Source organism: Tachyglossus aculeatus, chromosome 20, assembly GCF_015852505.1.
Source record: "Tachyglossus aculeatus isolate mTacAcu1 chromosome 20, mTacAcu1.pri, whole genome shotgun sequence".
Classification (NCBI taxonomy): Eukaryota; Metazoa; Chordata; class Mammalia; order Monotremata; family Tachyglossidae; genus Tachyglossus; species Tachyglossus aculeatus.
In genome coordinates, this window is record NC_052085.1 from 8333498 (window position 1) to 8351805 (window position 18308).

At 44.6% G+C, this 18308-nt stretch overlaps 1 protein-coding gene across 4 annotated transcripts in view; it reads left to right on the top strand.

Moving 5' to 3' along the window:
• The window catches only part of NEK5 (NIMA related kinase 5), a 29451-nt gene extending 11444 nt beyond the window's left edge, over positions 1-18007 (top strand). For 2 of the 4 annotated variants that reach the window (XM_038761716.1, XM_038761715.1), the window contains exons 9-22: positions 1052-1252; positions 1338-1419; positions 3077-3213; positions 4000-4199; positions 4869-4935; positions 5920-6036; positions 7791-7877; positions 9494-9586; positions 10403-10483; positions 10645-10707; positions 11408-11531; positions 12123-12260; positions 15082-15193; positions 16374-18007. In XM_038761716.1, coding sequence (XP_038617644.1) covers positions 1052-1252; positions 1338-1419; positions 3077-3213; positions 4000-4199; positions 4869-4935; positions 5920-6036; positions 7791-7877; positions 9494-9586; positions 10403-10483; positions 10645-10707; positions 11408-11531; positions 12123-12260; positions 15082-15193; positions 16374-16641 — 1770 coding nt within the window. In that variant the 3' untranslated portion in view covers positions 16642-18007. The remainder of the gene's footprint in view (positions 1-1051; positions 1253-1337; positions 1420-3076; positions 3214-3999; positions 4200-4868; positions 4936-5919; positions 6037-7790; positions 7878-9493; positions 9587-10402; positions 10484-10644; positions 10708-11407; positions 11532-12122; positions 12261-15081; positions 15194-16373) is intronic. The other 2 variants (XM_038761717.1, XM_038761718.1) reach the window with 2 other exon arrangements.
• Positions 18008-18308: the final 301 nt, after the last annotated feature.

Below are 18308 nucleotides of genomic sequence, written 5' to 3' on the forward strand. Positions count from 1 at the left end.
CAGCAAGGTAGAACCCTGCAGAAAGATGCCACCTATTTTAACATTCGTGATATACAAATTAGTGGGGTCGGGGGACTCAAAGCAAATAAAAAATGAGCCTTTGGAGACACCAGAAGCAGATTTTGAAATAAAATTAATCATTAGCATGTAACCAAATGATGGAGAGGTGACTGATAAATTATTTTAAAATGTAGTGTTCTATTTATGAAATCTCACAAGCCGAAGCCTTCGAGTCCCAAGCAGAAAATCACATCCCTTAGACGCCTTTAAAATATGGTCCATAGTTTGTGGGTGTCTGCTAGTCACCCATGCTAATTGTCGTCAACAAGAGCATTATCGAGAACCTACTGTGTTCAGACCACTGTTCTAAGTGACAGATCCAAAATCCAATGTATAGAATGTCGTCACTTTCCAGTTCTCTCACTATTCATTGAGAGCTACTTCGAAAATGTTGCTGGTTTTAATGAAAATGACCTAGTACTTGATGTGGGGCACTCAGTTGCCATAACACTTAATGGGGGGTACTCAGCTGCTGTAGTTCTCAATTCAGGGTACTTAGTTGCTAATAACATTGGGTGAATTGAGGACACCAGTAGCTGAAAAGTTAGAATTTTGCTCAGGCTCTAGATATTTTTTCGTCAATTTTAAATGGGATAGTGTTCTTCCAATTTTGTGACTTGATTTACTCCCTCCTTTGTGTGTGTGTGTGTGTGTGTGTGTGTGTGTGTGTGTGTGTGTGTGTGTGTACTCTGTTATTTCTTTGGAAAATTTCAGCTGTAAATATTTTTTGTGTTTGTTGCCCGATTAGATTGCAAGGTCCCTGAGGGCAGGGATCGCTTCACTTGGTTATTCTTTACCTCTCAAATGCCTAGTAGAGTGCACTGCACCAAGTAGTAGTAGTTGTTTTAAGTACTTACAGGGCACTGTACTAAGTGCTGGGAAAGATCATACTGTTGAGAATAGGACACAGATACTGTCCTCGAGGGGCTCAGAGTCTGTAAATATAGGTCGGGGAGAGGACTGGACAATGACTTATTCCGAAACCTTTCAGTTCGAAGGCAACAGTTTACACCAGCTGGTTTTGAAGATTTGCCAAGCACGCTTCAATCCAATCTCCTCGAAGTTTTCTTCCGACCTCCGGCTCTTAATTTCCCAGCTCTTCAAAGTAACCCCGCGAGATCGGCCGTCTGTTAATTCCATCCTGAAGAAACCCTTTCTGGAGAAGCTAATTGCCCAGTTCTTGACCCCCGAGGTGAGTTGTTCTTGCCCCACGCCTGCACTCCAAGAAGGATTTATCACTCTGGATGCATCCCTGACCATGTGTGTTTGACTTTTAGATGATGCAGGAGGAATTCAGCCATACACTTCTGCATAGAAAAAGGCCTTCAGCAAGTCATCATGCAAATAAGCCGGTTCAGGGTAAGACTTATTTAGTGACAGTGAGAAAAAGTGCTTTAAAATAATATTGCAACTCCAATTATCTGAGTTTAAGTTAACCGAAGCTCTGCCAACAGCACGTGAATCAAGTTTTGCCATAATTACAGTGGCCTGGAAGAAACCTAACGATAGTTGATAAAATGTCGTAAAATTCTTGTTCCCTAATGCTATTTCTTAAATTTGCATGTTAAAGAGAGGAAGATTTGATCCTAGTGTTTTAATCAGTCAATTGGTGGTACTTAGTGAGCGTCTACTGAGCATGCAGCACTGTACCAAATGCGTGGCCCCTTCTCCGCCTTCCACCTCAGGGACAGGGACCATATCTAATTAATAATAATAATAAAATGGCATTTATTAAGCACTTTTCCCCATCTGTGCTTTCTTTCTCAGCATTTAGTACAGTGCTCTGCACACAGTAAGCATTTAATAAATTCTGTTACTACCTCAAAAGAAGAAAGACAAGTGCTCCTTGTTTTCAAGGAATTCACAGTCTACTAGGGAAGACAGACCAACTGAAATTAAATATAAATAGTATGCGTAGGAGGTAGCCCAGACTGAAGCTTCTCCACCTCGAGTACACGGATCGTAACTTCTAACACTTTTGAACTCTCCCAAGTATTTAGTACAGTGCTGTGCACACAATAAGTGCTCAATAAATTATTTTGATAATGATGATGACCATCAGTGCACTTGGACTCAAAAGCTGAGTTGGTGCAAGTTGGGTATTTGCAGGGAGATTGTCATTTACGTGTAGGGAAAGTGCTAATTCTGGTTGATTATACTCTCCCAAGCCCTTAGTATAGTGCTGTGCACATAGTAAGAGCTCAATAATTGTGATCGATTGATTAATAAACAAAGAGTTCTTGCAGCCTCCTAGCAGTGGAGCATGCAGAGAGCCATGTTGAGGCTCAGCTCGATTACTTTGCATGATCCACTTTCATCTCCAGGGATTCCGGGTAGTCGAAGTTGAGGCCATCTGATCATTTGGATGTTGGCCGGATGAAGCTAGATAGGGTCATGGCTTCCAGAGGGTCATCCCAATATGAGGAGATGGACAGGATGCTCGTGGCCTGAGCTAAGGTGGTTAAAATAGTAATCATAATGGAAACGGTAGCCACACAGATTCAGATTCATTCTGTCAGTACTACTTTCACATACCTTCTAGACTGTGAGCCCGTTGTTGGGTAGGGACCGTCTCTATATGTTGCCAACTTGTACTTCCCAAGCACTTAGTAAAGTGCTCTGCACACAGTAAGTGCTCAATAAATACGATTGAATAAATGAATGAATGAATGCATTTTGACGCCAGGAAAAACTGAAGCAAGTACATCTCTCACATGCAATAAAGACCCTTTCCCGTTATGGTGGCAGTGGGGAACTTCAGGAAATCAGTGGTACTTGCTGAGCGCTCACTGTGAGCCGACCGCTGTACTGGGCACTTGGGAATGACCGATGAACCGGAGGTGAGAGAGGGGAGCTATTTTACAGACGACGCAATGTATTCTGCCTGGCTAGTGATTTCCTCTTTGCCAATATTTTTAGGAGAATACACTTATACTGTGGATTGCAATGAATCATCTGACAGAAGAGCGGAGCTTGGGAAATCCAGCCCGTGGTCTGTTTTCTTTGTATTCATCAGATCCTAATAAACAGAGAGTGAAATGCCAAGGGCGGTTTCTTCCAGCACCAAGGATTTTGATCCCTGCTGCCAAGAGAGAGGAGTTAAGACCCAGAAAGGTGCGGAACGCTCCTGATGGAGCCCAACAACCCGAATCTGTGAGTGTGATAAAGCTCCCCTCGGGGCCCATAGGCCTTAAACAGATGTTCGGGTCCAAACTGACTCACCTGCACAATTCTTGTTCCGGTTGTTCAGAAAAGCCGAGGTAAGACACCAGTTAACCAAATATGGCCCCAAGTCAAAGGAAACTGTTGTAGTTTTTAAGCACTTAACCTATGCAGAGCACTGTACTAAGCACTTGGGCGAGTACAGTAGAATTAGGAGTCACGATTCCCGTCCTCAGGGGGTTTACAGTCTAGAAGCCGAAACAGGTACTAATACATTACAGCTATGGGGAAGCAACATAGTTTAAAGATATGTAAGTAAGTCCACTTTATTATTATATGATAGTAATAGTAGTATTTAAGTGCTTACTGTGTGCTGTGCACCGTACTAAGCGTTGGGGTAGCTAGAACGAGAGCAGATGGGATACAGTCCCTGCCCTATGCAGGGCTCTCAGTCTAAGGGGGTGGAAGGGATCATGATACAGTAAGCACTTTTTTTTTTTTAATTTTGAAACTCTTGTTCCACTAAAGTCACAAAGGGAGGGGTTACGGAACTTCCCAGAGTCATAGGGTCACAGGATAAATGACAGAGCGACAATAGGCATGTTAGTCACACATCAGCTTGGCTCCTCCAGTCGAATTTACTAGATTGGACTTGGAAAACAGTTTAGCTTTTAAAATGTGACTCAGCCATTAACGAATGAAATAGCCTCCTGCTTTGGATCTTTTGTATACAATGAACAAATACTTGTCCCTTCCCTTTGCTGTACTTGGTTTCAGCATCAAAGAGCCCAAGACAGAGTGGTAGAAAGAGCAGAAGCCGCTCGAATGGGTGGACCTTATGACCATTATCATGCCCAACTGGACATCTTACAGAAGAGGCTTGATGAGCTGGACTGTCAGGATGGTTCCCAGATCGACAGAAGAATGGAGGAATATTATAAACACAAAGAAAGATGGGTCCCACCTCCAGCTCAGCGGTAAGCACAGAAGGAATGAAGAACATTAACACAAGAACACAAACACAACATAAACACAAGGGATCTTAGGTCACACCAGTGGTCCAGCGCCCACAGGTTTGATCCTCAAAAGAAAAATAAAAGATACTCAGTTTTGTTTTGTTTGTAAATAGTATTTTTTAAGCACTTACTATGTGCCAGACACTGTACACTGTACACTGGGGTAGATACAAGCTGATCAGGTTGGACACAGTCCATGTCCCACATGGGATTTACAGTCTTAATCCCCATACAGATGAGGTAACTGAGGCCCAGAGAAAAATGACTTGCCCAAGGTCACACAGACAAGTGGCGGAGTCGGGAGTAGAACTGAGGGAGCTCTGACCCCCAGGCCTGTTCCCCATCGACTAGGCCATGCTGCCTGTCAGTTCTCCCAAAACGTGGGAGTTATGTTCCTGACAGTCCCCATTTTTTGGAAAAATTTGGGGTTTAGTAACCACTCTTCCGACATCAATCAATCAATCGTATTTATTGAGCGCTTACTGTGTGCAGAGCACTGTACTAAGCGCTTGGGAAGTACAAGCTGGCAACATATAGAGACAGTCCCTACCCAACAGTGGGCTCACAGTCTAGACATCACACCAACACAGGGACTTGGACTGAAACAATGGAATATTATCTTTCCTGTAGGCCTGCTGATTATCTTCAAAGGAAATTTGAAGCCCAGCAGTATAAACTGAAAGTGGAAAAGCAGTTGGTAAGGAAAAATACATAATTCACAGAGCTAATTGTTGAAAAGAAAGCCACGAAGGATTTTTCTGAGGGGAGAAGGTTGCTCCGTACAGGTGAAAAAGAAAGCATCTTCGGATGCCGAATTTGTGGCGAAAGATCCTGTAGGAAAAAGATTGACAGAAGTCACAATCTAAAGGAAGGAATTTTGAGATCTTCAGAGTCTGCCGAAATATGAATAGCCTACAGGAAATTTTTTTTTCCATAGGATTTCTGACTTAACAAGCATTCTTTGAGGTTCTTAAAGTCATCTGTGTGAGAGATGATCTTTTTTATGTGGTGATTATAAAAGGAGAGCTTGTTTTTTAACCTTTAAAAGAACTCTATTTTGTTGATGTGTGAGCAGAAGGACTTTTGAATGTTTGACTTTTCTGTCTTTTTCTCTTAGGTTGTTCGCAGAGAGATTGAAAGAGGGTTGGAAAATGGGACTGGTTTCATTGATTAAAATAAGCATAGGGAAGAGAAAAAGGGCAAGCCATTGAACTCCTCTATGCCTCAGTAAAATCGGAATTAAATACCCATTTTCCCTTCTTCATAGATTACGAGCCCCATGTGGGACAGGGACAGTATCTGACCTGATTGTCATGTATCTACCCCAGCACTTAGTATTGTGCTTGGCACAAAGTAAGCCCTTAAATACCACAATTATTATTACAGTATTTAAGCATCTGCTGCATACAGAATACCATACTAAGCGCTTGGGTGAGTACAATGGATTTACTAGGCATGATCCCTGTCCTCAAGGAGCTTACAATCTAGAATTGAGTCAACTGCAATAGAGTCTGATTTAATACCGAGATCTCAGTGACTGTGAAATGCACAACTTCTCTGCTGTGATTGAGATTTGGGATGCGATTGACTGTGAGCAGGAAGAAGGTAAGGGGAAACGCTTAAGAGGATATTTTCAAAGTGGAACTTCCTCTGTTTGACAAAAGATCTCCTCTGTTATTAGGGTCTTCGTCCATCCTCTGCTGAGCCGACACCCAACCAGAGACTCAACCAAGACAGAAAGGGAGACCAGCCCAAATCTCAGAAGCCACAATCCAGAAAGAATGCAATTAAGGAAGAGGTAAAAGAACCACTTACCCTTGAAGCCTGTAGTCATGTTATAAATGATGTGTGTAGTGTCACTAGGTGGTTTATCGATATGTGGGCAGGGAATGTGTCCGTTTATTGTTATATCGTAATCAATCGTATTTATTGAGCACTTACTGTGTGCAGAGCACTGTACTAAGCACTTGGGAAGTACAAGATGGCAACATATAAAGTTCCTACCCAACAGTGGACTCACAGTCTAAAAGGGGGAGACAGAGAACAAAACTAAACATACTAACAAAATAAATAGAATAGATATGTACAAGTAAAATAAATAAGTAAATAGAGTAATAAATATGTACAGGCATATATACATATATACAGGTGCTGTGGGGAAGGGAAGGAGGTAAGATGGGGAATGGAGAGGGGGGCGAGGGGGAGAGGAAGGAAGGGGCTCAATCTGGGAAGGCCTCCTGGAGGAGGTGAGCTCTCAGTAGGGCCTTGAAGGGAGGAAGAGACTCTCCCAAGTGCTTAGTACAGTGCTCTGCACACAGTAATTGCTCAGTTAATGCGATTGACTGACTGACCAACCAAATCCAGTGGGGCGATGGAAGAAGCATCACGCCTTTCTGGGATTTAGGACCTGGGAAGCAGAGCCACTAACTTGGTCCAAAAGCAATGTGGGAAGGGCAGAGAGATGCAGATGTCCTGACCCATCTTTGGAGCTGGATGAGGGCCGACCAGAAGTGGAGTCTTAAAATGGCAGCTCCATGGCTGGAAGCGCTCAATTTTCCTGCTTCCTGTGAGGGTCAAGCCCTTGGGCCGGGCTCTGTGTCAGGGGTCAACTTGTTTGGCCTTTGCCAAAGCTCTGGAGCTGGGGTGGGGCCTTTCTTTGCCCCACCAGGCCCCCCTCCATCCTGTCCCCCTGTCCTGTGGCTTCAGGGGAATGTGAGGGAAAGTTGAGCTAATCATAGTGGAGAACAGGAAAGCCACCAGGCATAGAACTACAACCAGCAAATGAATAGGTGTTTGAGAAATAACCAGAATCTAAGCAGAAGACACCAAGAGCTCACAATGGAAGGGCAACCCAGAAACAAGGAACAATGAAACATCCAAGCGTACCTTGTCACCTTTTAAACAGACTGTTTAGAGCTGAAGTAGCATGGTCCAGTGGAAAGAGCCTAGGCTTGGGAGTCCGAGGGCTTTGATTCTAATCCCGACTTTGCCACTTGTCTGCTGGGTGACCTTGGGCAAGTCACTTCACTTCTCTGGGTCTCAGTTACCTCACCTGTAAAATGGGGATTAAGACTGTGAGCCCCGTGTGGGACATGATCTGTGTTTAGCCTGATTACCTTGTATCTACCCCAGAACCTAGTACAGTGCCTGGCACATAATAAGCACTGAACAAATACTGTTTTGTTTTTTTTTAAAACTGAACAGTGATTCTTCATTTTCTCGTCTCCTTCCCCAGTCTAAGAAAAGGGATGTTCTCTAATATTTGAACGTTTCTGAAGGCAGCACACATGCCGTGATCATCGGCGCTTAGTACAATGCCCGGCACATAGTAAGCGCTTAACAAATACCCTAATTATTATCCCCATGTGTTCTGAGGGCTGGAGCCTGGGCTGTGCAGTGGTCAGAGGCTCTCGGGTGAGGGACCCGGGTCTCAAAGCCCTTAGGCAGCCCGGCTCAGTTGGCTTAGAAACAATGAATCCCCCTCCCAAAGCCTCGTTGTTCAGTGCTGCTAGTTCTGCGTGCAAACATTTAAAATATTGAATTCCTTAATAGGACTACAGGAAACAGTTGGAGGAGATCCGCCAACAGTATCACAGTGATGTGAAAGAGATTAGAAGGAAAGTTGGAAGAGGATTAGAGGTAAAAAAACAAACAAACAAAACTTTAACCATTTAAAGCTATGTGCTAGGTGGACTAGCTAGAGAAATGAAGGCTTTCCTGGCATGAAATGGGCATAGCAGTAATAGTATTTGTGAAGTGTTTACTGGGTGGACAGCTCTGTTCCAAGGGCAGGGAAACAGTATGCAGGTGGACATTAGACCACAATACCCTGGCCCTCAAGATGCAAAGCAGGAAAACAAATTCTAACTGTCCCTCTGGAGCAATAATGAAATGAAACCAAAACGAAATGTCCTAAGAGGGTGCAAAGTAGTTTCTTTATCGTTACCACCTACTTTTCAACAGTAGAACTGGAGGGAGGTGGGGCGGTCTGGCCTAATGGAGAGAGCAAGGGCCTGGGAATCAAGAGACTTCTGTTCTAATACCAGCTCTGCCACTGGCATTTTTTAAAAATAATTTTTTTATGGTATTAAAATTATTTATGGTATTAAAATTATTATGGTACCAAGCATTGTACCAGGCTCTGGGGTAGATAAAAGCTAATCAGGTTGGATTCAGTCCCTGTTCCACGTGGGGTTCACAGTATTAAACCCCATTTTACAAGTGAGAAGAGAAGCAGCGTGGCTCAGTGGAAAGAGCCCGGGCTTTGGAGTCAGAGGTCATGGGTTCAAATCCCAGCTCCGCCAATTGTCAGTTTTGTGACTTTGGGCAAGTCACTTCACTTCTCTGTGCCTCAGTTCCCTCATCTGTAAAATGGGGATTAAGACTGTGAGCCCCCCGTGGGATAACCTGATCACCTTGTAACCTCCCCAGCGCTTAGAACAGTGCTTTGCACATAGTAAGCGCTTAATAAATGCCGTCATTATTATTATAAGTGAGGTAACGGAGGCACAGAGACGTGAAGTGACTTGTCCAAGGTCACACAGCAGACAGGTGGCGGAGCCAGGATTAGAACCCAGGTCCTTCTGATTCCCAGACCCGGGCTCTTTCCACTAGGCCACACTGCTTCTCTGACTTCTGGCAAGTCACTTAACCTCTGTGAACCTCAGTTTCCTATTATATGAAATGGGGATAAGATACTTGCCCTCCCTACCTCCCAGATTATGGGACAGGGACTGTACCCAGTCATATCCTACATCTACTCCATTCCTTAGCAAAACCAGTCAATCCATGGTATTTATTGAGCACTTACTGTGTGTACAAAATACTGTTCTAAATCCTTGGGAAAGTTCAATACAGCAGAGCCTTTAGACATTTTCCCTTCCCACAAGGAGCTTGCAATCTGGGGGGGAGAAAGACGTTAAAATACATTTTGGATATATACAAAGTTGTGCAGCTGAGGGTGGGGTAAAAATCAAGTGTTTAGAGGATATAGATCCAAATGCAAGGGTAACCTAGAAGGGAGCAGGGGAAATGAGAGTTTAGTCGGGGAATAGTTCTTGGAGGATATGATGGGAATAAGGCTTGACGCAGAGCAAGCACTGAATAAATACCAAAATGAAAGTTGTCAACTTTTCACTGTGAGAGCAGAGACAAGAAGTGACTCTACCAGCTGGAGGCAGACGCATCCACAGACCTCGCTCCAGGATTGCTCCGGAGTGAATCGCCTCACTGACCCACTTTGTTTGATCTTAAAGGAGGCTTCCAGGGTGACTCACAGGACCTACTTGGTCAAGCAGAGGAACCAACCTGCTCCCAGCGATGCTCCTCAAGGGGAAGACGCGGTCCAGGTACCCCCTGGGTCCTAATCCCGGCTTTGCCACTTGTCTGCTGGGCGACCTTGCGCAAGTCACTTCGCTTCTCTCGTCCTCAATTACCTCATCTGTAAAATGGGGATTAAGACTGTGAGCCCTGTGTTGGACAAGTTGACTAACTTGTATCTACCCCAGCACTTAGTCCAGAGCCTGGTACATAGTAAGCGCTTAACAAATACCACTAGGAAAAAAAAAAAAAAACTGGGACGAGTGCCACCTCAGTGTCCCCTGATGGCCCTTTGATATTTGCTCAGGGCTGTGAAGGTAGACTTTGAGTCATTTGTAAGTGCCCAGATAAGACCCCTGAGTTATAGTGATATAGTGATATAAAATATAGTGATATAAAAAATCCCCTCAATTGTACAGTGCCAAAGCTCTCAGTTGTCCCCAGACGGGATTGTTTTGGAGAAAGGAGTCCAAAGTTCATCATATTCAAAAACATCACTCATCACTTCATAGACTCATGCAGCTACTGTATCAGTCACTGGGCCTCAGCTTCCTCAACTATAAAATGGGGATTCATTGCCTGTTCTCCTTCTGTCGCCACTTAGACCGTGAACCCCAAGTGAGACAGCTACCCTGTCCACACTGATTATCTTGTAGCTACCTCATTATTGAGTACAATACGTGGCACGTAATAAGTGCTTAAGAAATGCCACAATTATTATGTTATACTTCAGATTTTAGTCAGCCAGTTCCAGGGTTTGTTCAGTTTTGAATTGAAGGAGTTGCAGAATGCCAAGTTGGACTTGGGAAAACTGTATGTCAGAATTTGATTTTCTGTCATTCTAGGTGATTGAAAGGAACTTGGAACAAATCAAGCTGCCGAACAGGGAGGAAAGAAAAGTACTGGAAAAAAAACACAAAGCTAAAGTAAGGGTACAGTTACTGCATTGTCTTTTGGGTTAAAAAAAATCACAAGATGGAACTGCCGTCTTGCCTGACGGAAAGCTATCAACATAGTAAAGGTTATCCTGGAGGGAATTGCAAGGCGTTCCATAACAAAGGGCCATTTTTTTCTCATTATCCTTTAGGGAGGGGTCAAGTTTGAAATCAATCTACATTCCGCTCATGAAAACGCCCCTGGGGAGGAGATGGTAAGGTTACTGGGACTGGGAGCCATGTTTGATTTGGGCAGAGAGAGACGCTTGGAGGTGCAAACCAGACTCTGCAACTGGATGAAGCGTCTCCCAGCTTCTTGCCCGAAAGTGGGGGTGGTGGTGGGAAGGGACAGCGGGGTGGCACTTGGAGGAGAGGAAGCCTCACTGTTTCCAACACTGCAACCTGGGAGAATCTCCAAGCTGCGGGGCTGGACCACCGTTTGCCCCCCACATCTTCGAGGAATGGTGGTCCTGCCCTGAGGTCCCAAACTGATTATCTTGTCTCTACCCTAGGGCTTAATGTAGTGCTTGGCACTTAGTAAGTGCAAAATGAGTACCCTCATTATTATTATGGTTATTATTCGAAGTAATGGTTTATATTGAGTGCTTCAAGTGCAGCATACTTACTAATGCCTTGGGAAGGATGGCAGAAGCACAAGACAGTATTCTCCCTCCCCCCTCAGACTGTGAACCCAATGTGAGACAGGGGTTGTGTCCAATTTGCTTATCTTGTACATACCCCAGCACTTAGTAAGCTTTTGGCCCTAGTAAGTGCTTAACAAATGCCATTATTATCATGATTATTAATGACAAGTCCCTGCCAACAAGGAGCGTATGCTCAAGCATCTGGTTGATGACAAGTGTCCTTGTCCAGCTGTTGGTGTATTCCTCGTGAAAAGCTGTGGTGGTATTGCAGGAAAACGACCCACTGAACGAAACTCTGACTTTCGTGAGTGGCAAGAAGCTCAAAGAGGAGCTCAGGAAGATGCATGCTGACTGTCCAGAAAAAGCTTCTGTAGGACTACTTTCTTCCAAAGCAGGTATTTGTTAGAGAAACAGCTGTGACCCCTTTGGGCAAGTCACTTAACTTCTCAGAGCCTCAGTTTCCTCATTTGTAAAGTGGAGATTAAATACTTATTCTCCCTCCCTCATAGATTGGAAGTCCCCTGTTGTACATGGACTTTGTCCAGACTGCCTATACTGTACCCATATCAGCTCGGAGTGCAGTACTTGTAGCACATAGTAAACACTTAACAAATACCACAATTACTACTATCATTATGAGGTATAATGCCTCCTTAGGATTCAGCCTTTTGATATATATCACCATATATAATATATATTATATATAGCATATAATATATCATATATAATTATAATATATACACATTATATATAAACATATATTGTATTAAATATTATATAATGAGATGGAGTGTGTGTGTGTGTGTGTCCTGACTAGAGGAAGAGTTCATGGGAGCAATGCAATTTAGAGTTCTAAGCAAGAGGAATAAAACAGAGGGGAAAACGTGTTTTAAAAACTGAACAGTGTGGAAGTTTGAACAGAGAATAAAAGAAGGCTGACGGGCTGAATGTATTGGATAGTTATTAATGCTATGCTTGTTCTCCAGATGGTCAGGTTTCTGTGGCTGAGGAAGTTTCAGAAAACAGGAAACAATGGAATAAAGAAGCCCCAGAGACACTGATGAACATCCTAGCGGCTGCAGATCTGACTAGTGATTCCTTCTCTGTGAGCGAAGGACAGTTTGGTAAGGGGTGAATGGCATAAAATGGGGCACACCCCCCCTGCCCCCCCGCAGAAATTTCACATTTAAGGTCAAAGGGGCTTAACGATATATATGAAGCATAGTGTCTAATAGGCTTCCAGTATTTCCAAAAAGATATTTGCTTGGCTGGCTTCTGGTATTATAGTCTTCCCATCCAGTCATAGAGACTTACGGGCCAAGAACCTGTGTGAAGCAGCAGTCGTGGGAATAATAGTATTTATTAAGCGCTTACTGCTTGCAGACCACTGGGTTAGAATGTACAGTGGGAATGAGGCGCAGACCCTGGTGGCCTCTGAGGGGCTCAGCAGGAATTGATTTCAGCTCTGGTGCCTGCACATTGCCACTTGCGCTCCCTGGTCCCTGCCCATCGTGTTCCTGCTAGATGGTATTTATGAGCTTACTGTGTTCCAGGCACTGTACTAAGCTCTGGGGTGGACACAAGAAAATTGGGTTGGACAGAGTCCCTGTCCCACGTGGGGCTCACAGCCTCAATCCCCATTTTACGGAGGAAGGAACTGAGGCACAGAGGAGTGAAGCGACGTGCCCTAAGACACACAGCAGACAAGTGGCAGATGCAGTGAGTGAGGAACTAGGCCCGGGGGGCACCATAAGGCAACATGCCTGCCAGATTTTTTCCATGGAAAACACATGTAAAATGACTGCAGCATAGTGCCAGTTCTCTGACAAAATGCCGCGGGCCGGCAAGGTAGCTGCCATGCAAGGTAGCCAGCTATTTGCAGGATTCCTGCTGGTGCTGTCTAGCCCACCAAACGCCCGTGGTTGTTTGGTCAGAAAGCATCACCACCAAAGGCATAGCCCACTAGTCACACACCTACTTCTGGAAGTCTCACCCCGTAATTAACCGATCGATAGTATTTATTGAACACTTACTCTGGGCAGGGCACTGTACTAAGCGCCTGGGAGAGTATGGTAGTAGATGTCAGTCAGCCGTATTTATTGAGCGCTTACTGTGTGCAGAGCACTGTATGAAGCACTTGGGAGAGCACAGTACAACACTGTAATGGACACATTCCCTGCCCACGATGAGTTTACGGTCCAGAGGGGGACAAGGTCCCTGACCTCGATCTCAGAACCTAGCAGGGAGGCACCATGGTGAGGTGTGGGTTGGGCTTTGAGGGAGAACCTGCCCCTAAATATCCTCATTAGTACGAGCTGCCAGGCCTCCAGAAGCAGTGTGGTCTAGTGTTTTAGAATCAGAAGGTCCTGGGTTCTAATCTCCACTGCTGTATGACCTTGGGTAAGTCACTTCACTTCTCTTTACCTCATTTCCCTTATCTGTAAAATGGGAATTAAGACTGTGAGCTCCATGTGGGACAGGGACTATGTCCAACCTTATTAGCTCGTGTCTACCCCAGCACTTAGTACAGTGTCAGGGACATAGTAAGTGCTTAACAAATACCATTTAAAACAAAACAAAAAAAAGTGAAGTGGACAATTGCCTTCTTTTAAATTGTAATGATAGTTGCTAAAGAGACCAAGCGGGTCGTCGGCATCATCAAGTAATACCCATTTCAGAGATGGGAACTCAGTGACGTTGGATTTGGGTTCCTGATCTCAGAGTAACCCAGTGGACGATAGAAATCCACCCCACTCCACCATTTTTATTCTAAACTTCTTGGCCACAGTGTGTCTCATGTCACAATTCAGCCACTCTGGTTTGTTTAGAGAGTGCAAGTCTTCTGGGGAAGCCTCCTTGTAGAGCTTTTTCTCAAGATTTTTGGGGCATCCTCCACTATTCTGAGCTCTGCGAGGTAAAGCCAGTTTAAATGAAGCAGTTCCAGGGATGTTGTCCTTCTGGGACGGATACTCTTTTAAGGGATCCCCACTTCCAGGCTAAGGTTAAAAGTTGAATCAGTAGTTTGAGCAAGGCTATTAGCATTTAAAATGACCCATGTTAAAAAATAAATCTGCATTGAAATTAGATAGACTCTTTGTGGGTGAGAATTGGAAGCTGGCAGGTCCAGGAAAAATAGTCCACCTTCTGATCCCATCCTCGGGGGATGACTCAAGTCCAAGCGGGAGAGAACAGAACCAACGTACCACTGAAATTCCTGGAAATTGGTTGCCACATGCTGGTTCTCTCTGCATTATGTTGTTAAAATACACGTTTCTGGACAGAAGTGGAACTAATATTTGCACTTATGTGCAGATCTTTAAACACTGTGACTTCCCGCTACCTGTTGTTTATTTTAACGTCTGTCTCCCCCACTAGATTGTAAGTTCCTCCAGGGCAGGAATCAGGCCTGCTAACGCCTGTATTTATTCTCTCCCGAGTGCTTAGCTTACTGCACGTAGTAGAGTGATTCGTTATGGGCAGGGAACCTGTCTGCGAATTCTGTTGTACATTCCCAAGCACTTAGTTCGTGGTAACCGTTCAGTAAATACCATCGATTGATTGATTGAGAATTTTCCTGGATCCTGATGCAGGATGGATAGCGGGTAGCGCAGGCAACCCACTGTACTCCTTTCAAACTTCTACCCAACCCGGTATCCTCTGCTTCCTAGAATGACTTGAAAGTGCCCCTGGGGTCATAGTTCTGAGGCTACACTAGGCAGCAGGAATGTAAACACTGTCTTTGATACAACCCTTGTGGGCCTGGGGAAGCTGCACTGGTATCCTTTCACGCTCACCTCCTCTTCTTAGGACCGTTTTTATTCATCACAGCCAGAGGCAGGAAATTTGTTTACTTCTTTTAAAGGAGCCGCAGGGTACCGTTTTGATCCAGCTGGGGAAATCTAAGGAATCCTATTTTAACGCAAGACGAAAAATGTTTTGAAACAGAGGCAACGTTAAGACGCTGGCTTCCCAAAGAAGTTGAGGGGAAGGCAGAAGCTGCCGCTGACATCGAGGTGGATGAAGATCGACTTGAGCCCAGATCTGATGATGATGACACGTAAGTCAGTTCCAAAATGAAGGGCCGGATGGAGAAAACCAATTTACCACAGAAATGCTCCCAACCAGGGCAGGGCTAGAGATTTCTTTTGGTGGAAGATTGTATGGGTGCTTCAGAGGCCCAAGAAGAATAAATATGAGAGAACCCTTCAAACTTAATTTGCAGTTTAATCAGCAGTTTCCTTCAAACCATCTAACTCATACTTTGCAAATGCTGTTGTAACTGAGCTTTTGTCATCGAGTAAGTTATAAAGGACTGAGTTCCATTTTGTGGCTTCTTCATTCCTGGATAAAATAAGAGCTCAGAGCTTTCTGACTAGCCGATTTTGGTTATAGGATTCATGCAGCGTGGCTCAGTGGAAAGAGCATGGGCTTGGGAGTCAGAGGTCATGGGTTCTAATCCCGGATCCCCCACATGTCTGCTGTGTGACCTTGGGCAATTCACTTAACTTCTCTGAGCCTCAGTTACCTCATCTGTAAAATGAGGATTAAGACTGTGAGCCCCACTTGGGACATCGTGATCACCTTGTATCCCCCCCAGCGCTTAGAACAGTGCTTTGCACATAGTAAGCGCTTAACAAATGCCGTCATTATTATTATTATTATGTGATGCCATGCTATGTACAGATCATATAGTTTAATGCCGGGCACACTGTTATTTGCTATAGTAGCAATTCTCTTTAATAAATGACTAGAATGTCCCTTGTACAATTAAAACTCCGTATAATGGGTCAGATTCACCTAGAGCAGAGACTCTGAGGAACATGTTGGAGGTAAGTTGTGTAACCTCCAGCAAGTCTTTTGACTCCTCTATGCCTCAGTTACCTCCTCTGTAAAATGGGAATTAAGACTGTGAGCCCCATATGGAATATGGACTGTATCCAACTTTGTATCTACCCCAGCACTTAAGACAGTGCTTGGCAGAGAGTAAGCACTTAACAAATACCATAAAAAACAAAAACAAAACCTCTAGCCTCTAAGGAACCACATGATACACTTATGTCATCATCTCTTCTATCAGGATCATTATCACCCTCCCATATTAGCTTACCAAACAGTACCCTCCAAGCTGAAAAAGCACACCACGCAGCTTCCAGATGTGCCCAGTGCTACTCTGTAGCGTTTGGCTAGGCTGAAACTTATTCTTGATTCCTTCAGAAACTTATTCTTGATTCCCTCAGTAACTTTGAAGAATCTGAAGATGAGCTGAGAGATGAGGTGGTTGACTCCCTAGAGAAACTTTTAAGTTCCACAGAGGAGGAGAGGAGAGAAGAGCTGCCAGCCATCGCCCAAGGTGGCGAACAGCCTGAAGCTGAAGAACATTTGAGAAAGCAAACCTCTGAGAACTCACCTGAGGGTAGAGAACTCAACTCCGTGCCACCCATCACAGAAAACGTGATTTCCGAGGAGGGACAAGGAAGAGGGCATGCCCAAAAGATGCACGTATGAGGAGTAAGTATATAGTCTTCTAGGTAAGAGCAGTTGAGCCTCTGTGCCACTGTCACTGAGCATATGTGGGCAGTGGGAGGGAAGAAGATTGGTCCAAGAGGTTGGAAAGACAGTTGACTCAGAACGAGGAGTGGCAGGGAATGGGGATGGCTTAGAGGCATGGGGGCTGGGGGTCCTGGGGATTGGACTAGGGTATTCCAAGGGTGGGAAGAGAGGCCAAGGTGCTGGTCCAATTGGATGGGCAACCTAGGTGGCGAACAGGAAGATAATTGGGGGGAGGATGTGGGGGGAGGAGCCGGGAAGGTGGCAGTGAGACAGGTACGGAGAGGGCTGAGAAACAGATTTTGCTCCTTGTGGGCAGGGATCATGTCTTACAACTCGACTGTACTGGACTTTCATAAGCGCTTAGTACAATGCCCTGCACACAGGAAGCGTTCAGTAAATACTGTTGATCAGCTGATGGCCACGCATATGGAGAGAAAGGACAGTTAGAAAGAGAGAAGAAAAAGAGGGGAGAAAAGGAAGATAAAATGGAGACAGACAGTAGGAAGAGATGAGAGATGGGGGTGTAAGAGGAGGAAAGACAGGACCTAAAAAAAGGGGTGGTATGATAAATCCGGCTGATATATCCTAGGAAAGATGTGCTAGGGCTGAAGAAATACCTAGGAAGGCTATCGAGATGATTAAGGAGATGGAGATATTCCCCTTGGGGATAAACTGAAAAATTAGTTTGAAAAGACAGTGCTTAATACAGTGCCTGGCACATAGTAAGTGCTTAACAAATACCATTAAAAAAAAGAACGGTGGAGGCGGCCCACGATGGAGGTACACAGTGGGAGGGAACGGGATTGAGGTGAGAAATGGCTAAAGCAGCGGGGACCACGGCAGAGAAAGGTCGGAGAGTCACTGGAGCCTGCAGTGACCATCCAAGCCATGCATTCGAGTGCAGCAGGGCCACTTAATGAAGGAATGGGGAAGTAACCAGGCCCCATTTGCTAATCCTTCTAGCCCACCTCAATCCCAGGTCCCAGTTCTCCTAATCCCACTCCCTCAGTGAACTCTCAGTTCACACCAGCCAATCACCAAGTGTGTGCCCCACCCCCTGAGTCCCACTCTGTGTTTCTGTTCTGTCCCGCTCCTCTGACGGTGAGACTGCTATTCCAGTACTTGTAAGGCGGAACCTATAAGATGTTTGAAAAGTGTACTTTGATAGTGTTCTGAAACGTAACCAGGGACTAGACCTGAAATCAAGAATACTGTAGTTCCCCCAACTGGTTTAGAAAAAGGCTCAAGGGATATTCAAATGGGGGTCTGATGTTTAACAACGGTTGGGGAGGCGCTTTCGTAAATAAATCTGTAAATGGCTCATACTGTATTTTGACTTTTATTTTGATATTGGATCAGAAGAGTCTTTAGTAGAAGCTCTGAACATCAATTATCATCAGGTTTATTAAGTATCCTCTGCACAGCACACTTTGAGAGTTACAGTATCACAGAGATTTAACGGTAGTTTTGGTGTTCTGTATTGATAGTACATTAAAAGGAAGTGATAATCAAATAGATAAAGTGAGCTGATCTCCCTCATCTGGTCTTCCTATAAGGTAGGAGGAAGAGGAAAGTCTTTCCAAAAATCTAAACCCAACTAACGCCCCTTCGCCTAAAGGGGT